Here is a 17,854-nt window from a genome sequence, read left to right on the forward strand (position 1 = left end):
CATTACTGCCTCCTTGCAATGCTCTGCTCTCTTCTTGGGTTGCCTCTGCCACATTCTCCACTTGAAGCCATTCTTTAAAAGTGGCACAAAATCTCACATGAGCCACACATTACAGTTACTTGAAACAATCATCTCATTGTGGCAAACACTCTTCTACTTACCCATTGCTCCCTCAGCCTGCTGTTGCAATCTTGAGACATTCTTGGCATTTTCAGAGATGCACGCCTAAATACCTCGCCCTCCCAGCTCACTGCTCCTGTTTTGTGCTACGAAACCAATGGCTATTTAGATGAGATGAACCTGCAATTCACGACGAGTTAATCCTGGACAGCATTGGTGGGTGCATGTCCTAGCTCACGAACACAACACTGGCATAAATGGCTCCGTGGAAGTTCAGGGCCTTTGTTGGGTTTCTTTGACTTTTACTTGCCACCTGCAATGCCTTCTCTTCCCGCTCCTGCACCGTTACCTCTGGAGTCTCCCAAGGATCTATCCTTGCCCCTCTCCTATTTATCATCTACATGCTGCCTCTCAACGACATCATCTGAAAACAAAATGTCGGATTCCACATGTACGCTGACGACACCCAGCTCTACCTCACCACCGCCTCTCTCGACCCCTCCACTGTCTCTCGTTTGTCACACTGCTTATATGGGCCGGTCTGTTTCAGATGGGAGGCCACTTGTAATATGCGAATTGGGGTCCAATGACATACAAAGCACCCTGATTGCAATTTTGAGGTACACAAATGGGCAGAGCATGTGCTGCCAACATTGCGCCCATTTGTATGGGCATTGGGTGACCTAAGTTAAAGAGCCAGGAAGAGCAAAAATAATCGGGTCACTGCCGGCTTGTGTGCTCCAACTGTCAACTGGCTCTGCATAGACTTCGGATGATTTCTTGGCCTTCCAAATCGACGAGCTGTCTTGGTGTGCTGGTTTGGTGCACGCAGCTCACCAGCTGCATGTAAATGAGGCACATGTCTCAAATGGCTCAGGTCTCACGGCGGTTACAACAGATGGGTGAACCACCCATCGACTGATCGTCATATGCCTAAACTTAAAATCAGCCCTTTTTTCATTTAAATCAGGGGTGTTCAACCATTCAGCGCTCAAGGGCCAGAAAAAGAAATCGTACACTGACACAGAGCCACAACTTTGAAATACTGTCTGCTCAATGACATCCCCGCTATAAATTCAAGTGTAGCATGCAAGACATTGTGAAACCTAATCTATCAATTTGACTTTTGGCATAATTTGTTTCTAGCTATTTTCTTCAAATCTAAATTGTACTCTTTCATTGTTCCCTTTCTTCTATTCCCCCTTCTCATTATTTCCTTTTTCCATTTCATTGTCCATCTCCCCTTTTATTCTCCCTCTCTCTCATATTCTTTTCTCACACGATCCCTAGGTTCTCATAACTTCCCTCTCTTTTGTTTTCATTCCTCTCTTCCCTCTTCTCCCTATCTTCATCATTCTCTGATCCTGTCTCAGAATCCCTCTTGGCTCTCTTTCTCTATGAATACCATCTCTCCTTTAATTTGTTCTACCATTGTCTCTTATTTCTTTTGTCCTTGTCTCTCATTCCCTTGCTCTATGTTTCTCTGTTAGATTTCTTTCTCATTCCCTGTCTCCATTTCTCTCATTTCTTTTCTTTAATACGTTATTTCTTTCCTCTTCCACCTTTCCCTCATTCCTTTACTCTCTTTTGCTGTATCCTTGTCTCTTTTGATCTCTTTCTCATTTCCTCTCTCTTATATTTCCTTTCTCCTTCCCTCTTTTTCTCATTTCCTTGCCTCTCTCATTCCCTTTCCTGTCTCTTTCACTTCCTTGTTCTGTCATCCCCCACCTCCCCATCCCCATATCCTCATTCCTAGGATGGTTGTGGCTGTGATCCTCTGGGTGAAGGGGGCCTAGATGTCCCTGAAACAGCTGCAATAATGCTGTAGCTGCCAGCCCCCTGCAGTTGCTCAATCCTTGGTGGGGCCTGGCTGGAGTGGGAGGCAATTGTTCTTGCTTAACCTGAATGAGATTTGCTAACAAAGCACAGGTTAAGTATTGAACCTGGGGCCTTCTTAGTCTGCATGGCTTAATATCACACTACCCCAGAGCCATTAGGGGAACCTACCACAGCATTTTAAAAAGAGTTTTATTTTAGCTCCAATCAATTTGAGACCATTAACTTTGGCATGCTGCAAATGTCAAGTTGTTGCGTGAAATAGTCAACAGGAATTCTAAGTCATGTGTGAACAAAGCCTTAACCAATGCTTACAGACAAAAGTCATATAAATGTATCAGTTCAAAAACATATTCATACTATACCACTCTACACTGAGGCATTTTACATCAATATCGATGAGTTTTGTCCACACTGGTACAAACTGCAATATATTCAACACTACAAAAAAATTTCTTATATTAGCACAGTGTTCTGAATTAAGACATTGAACATGGATACAAGTACAACATTTGCAAAGAGGATTTTTTTTCTGCAGCAAATGGTACAAGTGAGCACACCATCTACAACATATTGGCAAAAGGACCTCCCCCGAGGCAAGAGAGCAGAATGTGTGATAGCATTTCAGAATCTGCAACAGTCACACATCGGAAGAAGAATGGGCAACATGCTACAGGGGGAAGTGTGCATATGAACTGGGATTGAAAGATTGGTATGGAGGGGGTGAAGAGGCAGTGGAAAGGTAAGTCAGAAAATAAACGTATTTTGCTTTAAGAATAGAAAAATGTTACTGGTCAATTAAATATAAACTTGTATTGTAAAATCTGTCTTGACTGTGTCTTCAGATGGAAACTGTAAGTAAATGCAATACTTCAAAAAAATACAAGTATGTCTATGGAATGCTGTATTGCCATGGCAATTCCATTTACTGCTGCATCAAAATTGACCACAAACAATCAAGAAGTAATAAAATTTTATCATTGTATATATTGTAATGATGATCTGTGCACTAAAATTAAGTTGTTTTGTTCTATTTATAGATTTACAAAGTAACAACTGCTGAACTTGGGAGGACCTGCACTGGAAGTGTCCTCAACATTATGGTGCCATGGGTCTGGGGGCCAACTCAGTTACAGTGAAAATGGATTCTGTCCCTTGAACTCCATGGAAAAGGATTTAAGAGAGTTCTGAACGACAATATTCTGAATCAGTTTGGAGGAAGGTTGTTGATTTTGTACTAATGTATTGAGCAGATTGACCAGCGAGCCAATCAGTTTTGTTGAGTGTGCCAAATCAATTATATGACATTAAGCAATGTTACTATGTTAGTGTTCATCTGGGAGCCACTAGTATTGACGTTGTCAGTGGCCTCATGTAGCAGGTCCATACCCTTAAGCTCTGGGATTGTGCTCAGGATGTGGGCCGACATTTGTCTTATCTCTTACCAGTATTAAGTTAAAATGCTGCGTACTGGAATTTCCAGTGTTCCTCTCTGGGTGGTAACTGAATCCCCTTGCCTGCACATAACCATTTAAAATGCCTTAACACCTGTCCAGCACTAAAATCACTTAATGCTGTCTGTATTTTTATAATGTGTGCTGTTTCGAAGCCAGTAGTGTCCCGCTATTCTCTGTCTCGTTTTTTTTTTCATTCTGTCTGAAGATTGTACAGATTTCATGGAAATTGTTACAGCTCCATCTTTTTTCTGCAGATTTTCTTGCTATATCAGAAACAACCTTTGGCCCAAACAAATCTGATATTCTTCAGCCGTTTCCCTCGAATTGTACACCAGAGGAATGGCACAGACAATATTACAACAGTGACTACACATCAAAAGTACTTCATTGGCTGTAAAGCGCTTTGGGACGTCCTGAGGTCATGAAAGGCGCTATTTAAATGCAAGACTTTCTGTCTTTCACAGTCAACCACTAGGGATTCACTTTTACTGCCACTTTCACAATGATGCAAAGCGGTTTCTGCAAAGTCAACACTAGTCACATTAGTGTTCTGAGTGTTGAGTGCATTTTAGCTCCAGAAATGAAACCTCCTCCATTGTTTTGCACCCGTTCTGTTGTGAGCAGGCTGCAGTATAACTTCAGTCTCCCTAAGTTGGGGTACAGAATGTGCTGCATCAGTAACAGTGATTTTTTTTATTTCAATAAAGTTTGTAACATCTTTAAAGATTTTTTTAAAAGTTTTCCACAAATTTAAACGAGTGTTTTTCAATTCGTGGACACATGGGGACAAGAATATTCACCCGTGTCATCACGCTGACATTAATGGTGTGTGCAGGAGACCTGCAATGGCTTTCTCAGCATGAAGAATGCATCTGATCAGAGGTAAGGAATCTTACAACACCAGGTTATAGTCCAACAGTTTTATTTGACAATCACAAGCTTTCAAATAAAACTGTTGGACTATAACCTGGTGTTGTAAGATTCCTTACATTTGTCCACCCAAGTCCATCACCGGCATCTCCACATCTGATCAGAGGGACAGTGTAACCCCAGTCAATCAGCCACTGCGCATTCAAACACGTGTCACATTCAGACCGGTGCATGCAGTATAGGTGCGAACTTAATTCTGATTCAGTATCAGAAGCAATTATGTAACACCAGATCCGCCAGCCTGTAGGATCGTAATTATTTTATGATTTGAAAATCTGACAATCTGAAAAATTATCTCCAGGTAAATATTTCAGATATTGATGACAGTAATGCTGACCATGAGCACACATTATGATGGTGATAAGCCATATCACCGGCTATTACTAATCTTCTCATGGCCGCTAATCTTTAATACAATAGTTATATTAATTAGAGGTTGTTTTACTCCGGTAACTGCTTACGTTAGCTGATATAAAAGATACACATCCGGGACCGATAACTCATCCAAAATAAGCCACAGAGTGGCGCCAACTGTACAGCGCAGAAGTACTTCAGATGTGAGTTTCAGTATTTGCAATGCAATTGATTTCTTTTGTCTAAACCCAGTGCCTGATGTGTATTATGTATTCTGTTCCTAAAAAATGTAGCAACTTTGAGAATGTGGTTTTTATATATGTGATTCTACTATAACTCAACTTTCACCTTTACTTCATTTTAACCATTGTCAGTGGGAATTACAGACACACAGTGACTGGAGAGTGAGAGTGTAGCATGATACCAATTATGTAGTGCGATCCTGCACATTTCTGGAATGAAGAGTGAGGTCAAAGAGAAAGTTTCATAAAACTGTCAGTTTTATGTGGGAGGGCACATATTTAACATTAAAATAAATCAAGTAACAAATTCAATTAGAATCAAACCTTTTTATAGTAAAGAATTGGTGCTTGTGGCATTTTTTTATACAATACAACTGGTGCTTGGAGACTCACAATGGTTTGAAAGCATTCCAGTGATAGCTCAATGGAGACATAAACCGTCAAGCACATGCCATCACTATTGACAGAGTCTTCAATTATTGCTTGCTTGTACTATACCTTGGACTTTGCACTAATTGCACATGGAAAACTTGCATGACTACCCTTTATCTGTGTCACTTCCCAACCTTTGACTGTTATTACACTTCATGTAATTATAGAAAAGATGTTATTTTAGAAAAGAGATTCATTATATTTGGAGAAATTTGCTTCAAGTTTTTTTTACATAAGACAATATAAAAAAAATCCTAGCTACAAATCAAGTATTATTTTCTTGTAAAACTATCCTTCCCTATTGAATGACTGTATTTTACAACACAGTACCATGATCACAATATTGAAAAACTCCCCTCTTTTTGTCATGCAATGTAGCCCTACAGAGCAACACTCAGCAGCTGTAGTATTTCTGAAGATCCCTTTCTGTAAAAGTCAATGGTGGGAGTTGGGGGTGGGGGGGGATTTATGAGCTTCAACAGCACAAATTTGCAGTGGAAAGAAGAGATAGGCTCCCATATTGTAAAATGTAGTGATGTTGGTGGAGCTAACTTTATGATGGTAGTGGATGATTATGAACAAATATGCCGCAACTCACAAAAAAACAGCTGTTATAAATTATAGCTGGGAAAACAGCTGATCTGACTCCGACTAAGTGAACTCTTTAGCATCTACTCTTGTCACCCATTTCTCAGGCCTCCATCATTGTTCTCCCTAACAACACTGCTGCATCTACTGCAGGGCTAGTCTGTTTCCTTTCCAATAGTGCCTCCAAAATCATTGCTGCTCTTTCCCAATGTGGCCACTTCTTTCTCCGAGACCATCTCCATCCCAATCGTACCGCTTTCCTCACCAAGGTTATTGCCATCTCCTTCATTGTATTGCTACGTCCATCTCTGATCCTGCTACCATTTCCCTCCCTGCGATACCACATCCCTCTCACATTGCTGCTCATTTCCCTCTTGGAGACTATTTCTTCTTCCTAAGATGCCTCAACTCTGCTACTATTTTCAATGGTCACTTTCAGTGGTTGCAACCATACCAAATCATAGAATGTTACAAACAGAAACTGGCCATTCGGCCCATCACTACTACACTGTTGTTGTTCTTTGTACCAGCCAACTAATCCAATCCCATTCTCCTGCTTGCCCACAAACATTTTAATATTTCTCTTTTTCAAGCAACTATCTAATTTTCTTTGAAAAGAATTTATAAACTCAGATTCAAAACTATTGGTGGCAGGGAATTCAAAATTGTAACCCACCCTCTGCGTATAGAATTTTTTTCTAAACTTCACTTAAATTCTTTTTGTGATTATCTTAAATTTGTACCCTGTTGTTGCCATCTTGCTGACCATTGGAAACAATCTGTCACTATTTTACCTTATTGTAACTCTTTCTAATTTTACAGATCTCTATCAGGTTGCCTCAACCTTTTCAGCTCTAATGGAAAAAAATAACTTCCTAAGTTTTTCCATCGCTGTGGCCCCTCCACCTTGGTAACATCCTAGTGAATGTACATAGAATTACATAGAATTTACAGCACAGAAACAGGCCATTCAGCCCAACTGGTCTATGCCAGCGTTTATGCTATACATGACCCTGTGTACTGCACCTTTTCTATTCCTTGGATATCCTTCCTATAACAGAATGCCCAAAACTGTATAAAGTGCACCAACTGAGGCCTAACTAATGTTCAATATTACCGCCTTGCTTTTGTATTCTATACCTCTAGCCATATTTACTCGTGCTACCACTTTAATGACCAGTGTACCTGTATATGAAGGTACTGCTGCTCCTCTACTCTGTTTAAAATCTTGCCATTTAAGGTGTATTTTCTTTCCCTAATCTTCCAAAATGTGTTACTTCACATATTTCTGCATTGAACTGGATCCCAGTTATCTGCTTATCTTGTTAGCCTATCTATGTCCTTCTGGAGTCTTTTACAGTCATCATCACAATTTTCTATAACTCTCTGCTCTCAATTTGGTGTCATCAGCAAATTTTGATATGGTTTCTCCAGTTCCTAAGTATTGACTAATTTATGAGTCGTAAATAAGAGTGTCCCCAACACAGACCTTGTGGATCACCACTCGCCACGTCGTTCCAGTTCAAAACCGTCCTTTTGTCCCTAAACTTTGCTGTCTGCACTCCAACCATCTTTCTATGCATCCAGCCATGTTCCCCTTAATTCCATGTGTGATTATCTTTGCAATAAGTCTCTTATGTGGTACCTTATCCAAAGCATTTTAGAAACACTTATTGACTGGCACTGATTAACTCATGTTTCTCCAAGTACTTAGTAATTTTGTCCAATACTATAGACTTTAGTGCCAACAACTGAAGTAAGACTAACTGGCCTATAATTTCCTGGTTCCTTTTTTTGAAGGTGGGGGGGGCGGGGGAGGCGGTGGTGGAGGGGACGTTAGATTTCCCACCCTCCAAAGCTCTGACACAATTATTTTTTCCACAGAATTTTGGAAAACTGTAGTCAGACCTTCCACTATTTCTTCCCTAGCTTCTTTCAGGATATTCACATATAAACCATCAAGCCCCACTGATTAGCTTACTTTAAACTTGAATAACTTCTTTAATGTGTTTCTGCTTCAATAGTAACCTTCATTAACTGCTTTACATCCATCTCGTCTGTGAAAGCTGAGACATAGTATTTATTTAGTATTTCTGCCATTCCTTCACTGACCAGTACAAGCTTGCCTCCTTCATCTCTTACCTGCTCTACCCCTAATTTCACTATCCTCTTACTACTAATGTGAATATTAAAATAATTTTTATGCCCTTTATGTTTTTTGCTCAGTTTCTCTCATCCTCCCCCCTAGCCTTTCGATTTTCTGTTTTTTTAGCTATACTATATTTGTTATTTTGCCCTGGTTTTCATTTTTATTACTTGTCTTATAAGTGCTAAATGCTTGTTTTTTGGGGTTTCAAATTTGATTTAATGTCCCTATCCATTCATGGAATTCCAGCTCTGATACACTTTCATTTCCCTCACTGGAATATATTTGATTTGTACCCTTTCCCTCTCTTTAAATATTTCCCATTACTGATTTGTGGCTCTGTTTGACAATTTTTCCTAGCATTTAATCTGGGCAAGATCACTTTTATCTTTATTCAATTGTGTTTCTTTCCAGTCAAGTAACTCTGTCCTTAATTTTTATTTTTCCATTTTTATTCTTACATTGAATCTAATTATATTGCGGCCACTGCTTCTTAATTGTTCCTTTACTTTTAGACTGCATTACTGTTCCTCTTTTTTACCCAGGAACAAGTCCTGAAAGGAAAAAAAATTGCAGGGCTACGGGGAAAGAGTGGAGGAATGGCACTAACTGGATTGCTCTTACAAAGAGTCAGCACGGGCTCGATGGGCCAAATGGCCTCCTTCTGTGCTGTAACCATTCTATGATTCTGTGATTCATTCCTTGTTGGACTAGCAACTGATTGACTGAGAAGACGGTCCTGAACATATTGCGAAAACAACTCCCCCTGTTCAGCACTAATGTTTTCTCTGTCCCTGAGTATTTTTGGATAACTAAAATCTCCTACAATTATAACTCTGTTGTGAATATACACTGCTCTAATTTGTCTACAAAAGTCATCCTCAATTTCCTTTCCACTGTGTACAATCAGCTTAAAATCCACTTCCAGCTAATGTGCAGCAGCTGATGATTTTAGGGACATTGATAAATGCAACAATAGCAGACGGTGAAAAAAATGTGGCGTTCCTACCCCAAATGTTTTGAACTTTGGCCATAACCAAGAAAAGAAATCTAGCATTGTTAGCGAAGAGTATTTTTATCAGGGTGGAAAACACATTTAACATCAAAATGTATGACCAGCATATGTTATAATTAATACCAGCTAGTTCTCAAAGAATTGTAATTCAGTAAGAGGTATCTAGTATTCTCTATTTTACAACACTACCATAAATGCAGTATGAGAGGAAAATGTACAAAGAGTATACATTACTATTTATTTTATAACTGTTTGCATCCCATTCAGAAGTCAACAACAACTCAGATTTATGTAGCACCTTTAATATCGTATAATATTCCAAGGTGCTTCACAGAACTATAGGAGAAAAGTTAAGGGAGGTGACTAAAGACCTTGTTAAAGAGGTAGGTTTAGAGCAAGTTTTTAAAGGCAGGGAAAGAAGTAGTAAGGCAGAGATGTTTAGGAATAGTGTCCAGAGCATTCAACCAGGATGGCTGATGGCTCTGCCACTGAAATTTTGTGTACAAAATTATGAGGGGCCCAGATAGAGTAGACAGGAAGTATCTGTTTCACCTAGCGGAGAGTTCAAGAACTAGAGGACATAGATTTAAGCTGATTGGTGGAAGGATTAGAGGGGACATGAGGAAAAACTTTTTTACCCAGAGGGTGGTGGGTGTATGGAATTTGCTGCCTGAATTGGTGGTAGAGGCAGGGACCCTCAATTCTTTTAAAAAGTACCTGGACCTGCACCTGAAGTGCTGTAAGCTGCAGGGCCAAGGACCGGGTGCTGGAAGGTGGGATTAGAATGGGCACCTGGTTGTTCTTCGAGCCGGCGCGGACACGATGGGCTGAATGGCCCCCTTCTGTGCTGTATCTTTTCTATGGTACTATGGAGGGAATTCTATGAAAGGACAATAAAGGAAGAAGATGATGCAAAGGAGGTCAGAATCAGAAGCAGAGATTGCTTGCGAGTATATAAGGCTGGAAGAGGTTGCAGAAGTAGGGATGGGCAAGATCATGAATATATTTATAAATGAGGGTGAGGAGTTTGAAATAAGTGCACTGGAGGATGGAGAGCCTGCGGAGGTCGGCAAGGACTGCAGTAATAGGTGAGCAGCACTTAGTGCAGGATCAGATGCAGGCAACAGAGCTTTGGATGAGTTAGAATTTATGTAGGATCATGTCGCTGAAGAGGCCGGTGAAAAGGTGTGGACGAGGGTTTCAACAACAGTGGGAGAGATGGGGTTGGAAATGAGTAATGTTGCAGAGTTAGAAATATAGGTGACCTTGGTGATGGATAGGATATGGGGTTTGAGGTTCAGCTCAGGGACAAGCAGGTAGAGCATCAAGCAAATAGCCAGGAGGGTATAAAAATGGAAGCTAAGGTTTAGAGTTTTAGTGGGAGCCAAACAGGTTGGCTTCGGTCTCACTGATGTTAATTTGATGAAAGTTCTTGATGTGACTTGATGTTGAATGAACAGTCAGACAGTACAATGGTGTTAAGAGCGGTGATGGGGAGGTAAAGCAGTGTCATCGGCACACCACCACCACCACCACCATCACCACCACCACCACCACCACAACAACAACAACTCGCATTTCTATAGCACCTTTAACGTAGTAAAACATCCCATGGCGTTATCAAACAAAATTTGACGCCAAGCCACATAAGGACATATTAGGGCAGGTGACCAAAAGCTTGGTCAAAGAGGTAGGTTTTAAGGAATGTCTTAAAGGAGGAGAGAGAGGCGGAGAGGTTTAGGGAGGGAATTCCAGAGCTTAGGGCCTCCGTAGCTGAAGGCACGGCCACCAATGGTGGTGTGATTAAAATTGGGGATGTGCAAGAGCCAGAATTGGAGGAGTGCAGAGATCTTGGAGGGTTGTAGGGCTGGAGGAGGTTACAGAGTTTGGGAAGGGCGAGGCCATAGAGAGATTTGAAATCAAGGATGAGAATTTTAAAATTGAGGCATTGTCGGACCAATGTAGGTCAGCGAGCACAGAGGTGATGGGTGAATGGGACTTAGTGTGAGCTAGGATACGTGCAGCAGAGTTTTTGATGAGCTCAAGTTTATGGAGAGTGGAAGACGGGAGGCCGGCCAGGGGGGCAGTGGAATAACCAAGACTGGAGGTAACAAATGGAAGCCAACCCCATGTCTATGAATGATGTCACTGAGGGGAAGCATATGGTCAAGGATTAAGAATGGCCATGGATGGAAACTTGTGGCTCACCCAAATTAACTGTGTGGGGGCTGGAGAAGGCAATTGCGGAAGATGTTGGGACAGGTGGGATTGGAATCAGAGGTAGACCACAAAGGAAAGATGGTGTAAGAGGATGGAGTGGTTGACTGTATAGAACACCATGGAGAGATTGAGGAACACAAGGAGAGATAACATACCATTTTTGTAATCATAAGGTGACCTTGTGGTTCGATAGTTTAGGCAGGGAAGAAACTGGACTGAAATGATTCAAATGGAGTGAAAAGTGAGCACAGGGTTGGGTGGCAATGACATGTTCAAGGGCAGTGAAGAGGAGAGGAAGTTTAGAGATGGGGACATAATTAAATAGGATGGAGGGAACAAAGTGGGCTTTATGAGAATGGTGCTGATGGTAGTTTTAAAGGGTGGAGGAACAAAGCCTAAGGAAATGAAACCATTGATAATGCCAATGGACCAAGGAAAAGTAGCAAAACTCAAAGCAGCATAAGTGTTGACATTTAAAAAGCACAAAGAAAAGTGATAGAACAGCTGATTCTAGTGGATCAGACTGTAGTATCATCCACTGAGTGTTCAATACAACTATTTGTCAATCAACCACGGCTCTGCACTAATTCCCTTTCCACACATCATCTAGCAACCATAGCCCTCACCATGACTGACCCCAAAGGATACTATAAGGCAAACCCCTGAAAGACTGCAGCTTCTGATGGAGTACCCATCACAATCAATTCAAGTATAAGAGTGTGTCTAAGGTGTATACAGCTTCACAGCCAATCCCTACTGTCTAAACTTTCCAATGGGACAATCCTCACCACACACCCGCCTTACTGCTACCACTTAGGTTATAAGAAAAACATTATCAGATATATTCCAGAGAGCAATTACTGCTGTGTGAATGACACAAGTGGTGTTTATTTTAACTAGGGTAGGGTTATGTTACAGATTCAATTTTTAAAAATCAAATGAACAATCAGAGGAACTTTAATATCAGCATCTCTTCCTGCTTTTTCACACTATTAACTGTTGAGTAGCTGATCATTTTAGGCATTAATGGGCACTCGACATCTATTCTACATAACATTCTATGCATTCTTCTTCATTTATTTAAATTGGACGATGCTCCTTATAAGATCAAACTGTTCCTGCTATCTGCAGAAATGTCTTCAATTCCAATCCACAGACTGTGATGACAGAAAAAGCTACGGTTGTGCAGTTGCAATGTCTAGTTGCTGACTGATATATTTTCTGTGGCGTTTAGGCCGCTATTGTGCTTTGGGCGTTTTCCTACTTAAAAGTATGTCGCTTGGGCTGCGATTATATCGTGCTATTGGTGGTTAGCTCCATAATCAAATTGCAGCCGATGTTGACGGCCTATAAATTTGAGAGTGCTGATGAGAATCTGGACACTTTCAGCACATGGGGAGGGGGGACTTTGCTGTAGTTTATAAAGTGCTCAGGAGGCACTGCATATACCCCCGAACGCTTTTTAAACACTGCTTGACACCTCACTGGAGTTATATTCAATACGTGTCAAGCCCCAGCCAATGTGAGACTGCCTCCCCGAGCAGACTCGGAGCGCTACATTCCGGAATGGAATAAGACCTGAATCAGAGTTAGACAGTCAATCTTGCTCAAGGTGACTCAGTAGCCACTTGACAATGATGCAGAGGTGACGGTACAACTTCACCATTTGGAAGTCAGTTATCTCCGTAAATAAGTTGAGTGATCACCTGGTAACTGTGCAAAACGGAACTCCACGTAAAAGCAATTCTGCATAAAATAATCTTTTTGGGGGGCAAATCGAACATTAATAGAAGCTGACTCTGTATGGGAATTGTTGATAAGTCTCAATTTTACTTGTTACGCAAAATAATAATAGTCCTGTTACATAAAAGTCGGATTAGAAGCAATTTCTGTGTCCCTCCCAACCTATTCCATGTAACAGATTCCCATTGGACTGGCTTTCATGTGGAACGTTATGTTAGGTATTGAAACATGTAGATAGATAACTAAACGGAAAGGTAAGTGACAGGCCAATCAATTCATTAAATTGGGCGTTTCCCCCAGCAGAGGGAGCCAATGTTTCTCGTTCACAGAGTGTGCGTGCAACATTAGAACCTAACTCCCACTGCCTGGCATGGTTTCTGGTGCTTTGCTTTGTTAACTGTATGTGGGTTCTTGTTTGTCTGTGTTTAAAGTAATGACTTGAGAGTAAGATGTTTTGATTACATTAATCACTGTCAGTCTCTTCGGGAATTAAGGTCTTTGATGTAAACTTCTGCTGTAAGAAAACATGCTTTTTTAACAGTATTCACACATGCTGGGGATAGAGCTGGTCAGTTTAGAGGAATTTCTTGTACTTTGACTAAGCTTTGACTTCTTGCGTAAACCTAGGGCTACAACGTCAGGGAAACTAATTACGACTGTTGTTTTAGTTGTAAGTAGTTCTATTGTTTTATACCAACGTTTAAAGATGTGTCATTTCCCCAAAGCCCAAACGTGATGTCTCAGGACTTTCGCCATCAATAATATGCATTGTATTGATTCAGCAGCAGGACACCGTTATACGTGTAATATCGCATACAATGTAGATTTTAGAAAGCTACAGAGGAAAGTCATGACCTCATTTCATGCATGAATAACGAATTCAATAGATTCAGAAAGTAGTTCCTAATTCATCTGTGCAATTCATCTGTTGAAGTACCTGTGCCCATTTATATAATTATAGATAGATAGGAAAGACATCTTCATCTGTTATGTCAGTGTTACTTAATCTTTATTGTTAAAAACTGTCCTCAAACTTACTTACACAAGGAGCAGTTTTTAAAAGAGATACATATACACAGCAGATAGTTCAGTTATTTTCAGAGTTGTATTCGGTTTAATAAAAAAATACACCAAGAGGCGACATTTGCCTATAATGGAACTATTATAGGCAAATGTCAATCGCAGCTATTAAAGTAACAGTCACGGTATAAGTTCTGTTTTTATAACGCCTTATTGGGATTCTCAGGGTTTCACGTGCAATGAATTACTTTGAAGGGTAGTGACTAGTGTTATGCAGGCGAACCCGGTAGCCGTTTTGTGGATAAGAAGATCGCACAAACAGCAAAGTGATGAATGGCGCAGGTGACCTGTGTTTTGTTGGTATCCGTTGAGGGAGGAAATTTGCCAAGATACGCGGGAAAACTTCCTGCTCCTCAAATAGTGCCATGGAATATTTAATGTCTATCTGAACCATAGAACAGAGATGGCGTAACGTCTCATTTGAAAGAAGGCATCTCTGATAGTACAACGACATTGGGATAAAACCAGAGAATGCTGGAAATACTAAAAAAGAAAGGTTAATATTTCTGCTCGAACCCCTTGATCAGATTGGGTCATAAATGTATCTGGAAAAGTATGAATAAAATATGACCAGGAATAATCTCAGACAGGTCTTAAATGTTGAGAAAAGATACCCCCAGCCAACACTGTTTTGTGAAGGTGAAGATTGAGATTAGTACATTAAAGGGGATGGTGAGCGGACTGTAAGTGTTAAATGGAACTAACTGTCCAAAACATTCGCCCGGAGGTTGCTGTCTGCCTTTGTGAAATGCGCGTTTACTTTGGACGAATTCGACTAGCTCCGTTCCGCAAAAGCTGTTTTGTGTACTTGCAGCTTTCGTTTTTATTGGCAAGGAGAAATCCCAGCTGTGGAAAAGTGGCGGATACTGTCTGGAGGTTGTGGGAAAAGTCCGCTATCAGCCCCGAGCTCAGCTCGTTTCTATTGTCTGTGGAAGGTTTCAATTTAGATTAAATGACTGGGAGAGAGGGAGAACTCAAACCCAAACCTGGGTTCAGCAGATAGTCACGACTATTTTGTTCCATTATAGGCAAATGTCGCCTCTTGGTGTATTTTTTTATTAAACCGAATACAACTCTGAAAATAACTGAACTATCTGCTGTGTATATGTATCTCTTTTAAAAACTGCTCCTTGTGTAAGTAAGTTTGAGGACAGTTTTTAACAATAAAGATTAAGTAACACTGACATAACAGATGAAGATGTCTTTCCTATCTATCTATAATTATATAAATGGGCACAGGTACTTCAACAGATGAATTGAACCAATCGCTAATAGTGAAATAGATTAACATAAAACTAAGAAGTATTGTCCATAATGAGAGTCGGGAAAATACAGTCTGCTAAATAGAATATAAGTGGGAAATTAGCCAATATCACTTGGAATCTGCTTCGACACAGTGTCGGAGTTAAAGGGATTGAATGGACTGAAACAGCGGAATTTATAAAGTGCTACAACAGCCTGAAGGAATGCAGTAGATTCATAGAGAGAGGCGCGATCTCTCGCGAAATGATTACAGGATTAACCCCTTAAAATGAAATAAAGTGGGATCAGATATGTGCTGTGATGTTTTCGATGGATAGGGTGGCTTGCTATGGTTTATAACTGAAAGCTATCGACATGTTTCGGTTAAAGAAATAAGGCGGTGAAATCTCTTGTTTTCTGCGCTGTTGCTGTGTATCTTAGAATGAAGATAGTAAATTGCCAGCTCCACTGCTAGAGGCGCCTTATCCAGCCCGTTTACTGGTTGAAAACTTTTTTTTAATAGTTTCAGATGGCGCTAATTCCAATGGAATTAAAACCGTTTCGGTCCTCTATAATTGTTCAGGTCCCGAACCACTTGGCTAAAAAGTTGGCATTGTTTATCCAGGTCTGGTGGGATTTACAGGTGATGGGATCAGGGAGAGATAAAGTATTTCAGACGATAAGATAATGCAAAATGATTGTCTCTAATGAATCCAATCGTGTGTGAGTCTTGCATTGAAAAGGCAAAGAGTCCGATTGTTTACTTTAATCTTATTTTTTGAGTATATCGTTCTGGGAGGACAGCCCAGCCCCTTCTCAGCTGATGCCCAATAAGAGAGAGACACAGACTGACACCTGCTTATATACAAAGCCACAGCACAGGGGACAAGTCAGAATCTCTGATCAGCAAAAGTAGAAAAACAATCGGTATCCTGACTGCACTCGTTTCGACAAATCGATATGACTTCGAGTGAAATCGAGTTCCCCAGTGAGGTGAAGGCAGACCCGGCCGCTCTGATCGCTTCTCTTCAGCTGCTGCCGTCCCCAACACCAAACCTGGAAATCAAACACACCAAGGTTCGTGCCGGTTTTAATTTAAGTCAGAAGTCAAGTGTGAGCGATATTGTGCAGAGCAATTAAACTCCAGAGACTATGTTGGTTACCGTGCAATATGCTGCTTCGTTTAGACCGGTTACTGATGTGCAAACCCATATTTATAATATATAAGGCTGCTGGGCTCCTCAGAGGACCAGGTGTATTATTTAATGCTGAATTTGAATAGTGAGTGTTTAGGGTGAACCGAGTCCACCAAAAAGATACGGTGCCTCGGCTACTGTTTCAGAACTAGTCTTCATCGCTTCCTAACACAAACTGCATCCGCTTCTATTAACATAACGTTAAACCCAGGAGCGAACGACGCTGTCCAGCGTGGGAAGGAGCGAACGCCGCGCCCCCCCTTTTTTTTTCCTGTTTCCAGCACCTTGTCGTAGCCAAACTCTTGTCTCTTATTTATTTGGCTTTTAAATGATTATGAGAACAGCAGGTGTTACCCCCCCTTCCTCCGAGGTACATCTTCAAAGGGGAATAAAACTGACAAACAGAAGCGTGGAGACACTTCATCACAGTCCGCTCGGCAGAACTGTCTCATATTGTGTAAAATATATTCAGAAAAATAAGAACAGTTAAACATCGAGTGGGGATTTTTACAGGGACGGTCTGAGATCGCGCCCAGCCAGATGAGAATGAGGAGAGGCCCTCCCTCCCCTGCCCCCTAAGACAGTACTTATTACTGGGTTATTTTTTTTGGGAGCCGAACTGGTTGTATGGAGGGTGATGTCAGTGCTCGGGACTGAGCGGCACTGGCGGTCCTCTCTCTGTCTGTCTGGGATGTGCTGATCTCAGTCTGGAGCTGATTCCCTTTCCCAGAGGACTTGTTGGGGCTGTTGGCAGCTCTTCTGTAATCTGTGATTTCTGTGATGATCCGATTCAGCCCCAAAGGATCACTTTACTAAACCTGTGCTGTTTTATTTCGATATTGGTCATACCCAATACGGCCCGCATAGACCATTATTTAGGAATTCCTTATTTAATAAGATATGACTCAATAATCCTTACAATAAATAGCGAGACATTCAGCGTTTGAGTGTTTTTCCTCTCTGTAGTTTTAAAGTTAAGCTATAGTTAAAATGTTTATTTCTCTTTCAGTTTCTCTTTTTTTCTGGCGGTTGGGAATCAATAAACCTTTAAATTTTTTTATTAATAACATCTCAAGATACTTGTAACGTAAATCGGATCCATGGTCGTGTTCGGACTGTATAAACAATTCGTTCTTTTGGATTTAGATTCTTTTTTTGAAATGTGAATCTTACTTTTTACATCATCGAGAGTTAAACCCGATAAGATGGTTTTCCATACGGATCTGTCAGAGTAATAGGTGCATCGTGCATTC

The 17,854-nt window shown here is 40.8% G+C and overlaps 1 protein-coding gene across 1 annotated transcript in view; it reads left to right on the forward strand.

The window, feature by feature from the left end:
* The first annotated feature begins 16,264 nt into the window (after positions 1–16,264).
* aldh1a2 (aldehyde dehydrogenase 1 family, member A2) overlaps positions 16,265–17,854 on the forward strand; it is a 75,867-nt gene continuing 74,277 nt past the window's right edge. Inside the window, exon 1 of the mRNA XM_067971508.1 lies at positions 16,265–16,482. Within this exon, the coding sequence (XP_067827609.1) occupies positions 16,366–16,482 (117 nt within the window). The 5' untranslated portion in view covers positions 16,265–16,365. The remainder of the gene's footprint in view (positions 16,483–17,854) is intronic.

The sequence above is a fragment of the Heptranchias perlo genome, chromosome 34, assembly GCF_035084215.1.
Source record: "Heptranchias perlo isolate sHepPer1 chromosome 34, sHepPer1.hap1, whole genome shotgun sequence".
Lineage (NCBI taxonomy): Eukaryota > Metazoa > Chordata > Chondrichthyes > Hexanchiformes > Hexanchidae > Heptranchias > Heptranchias perlo.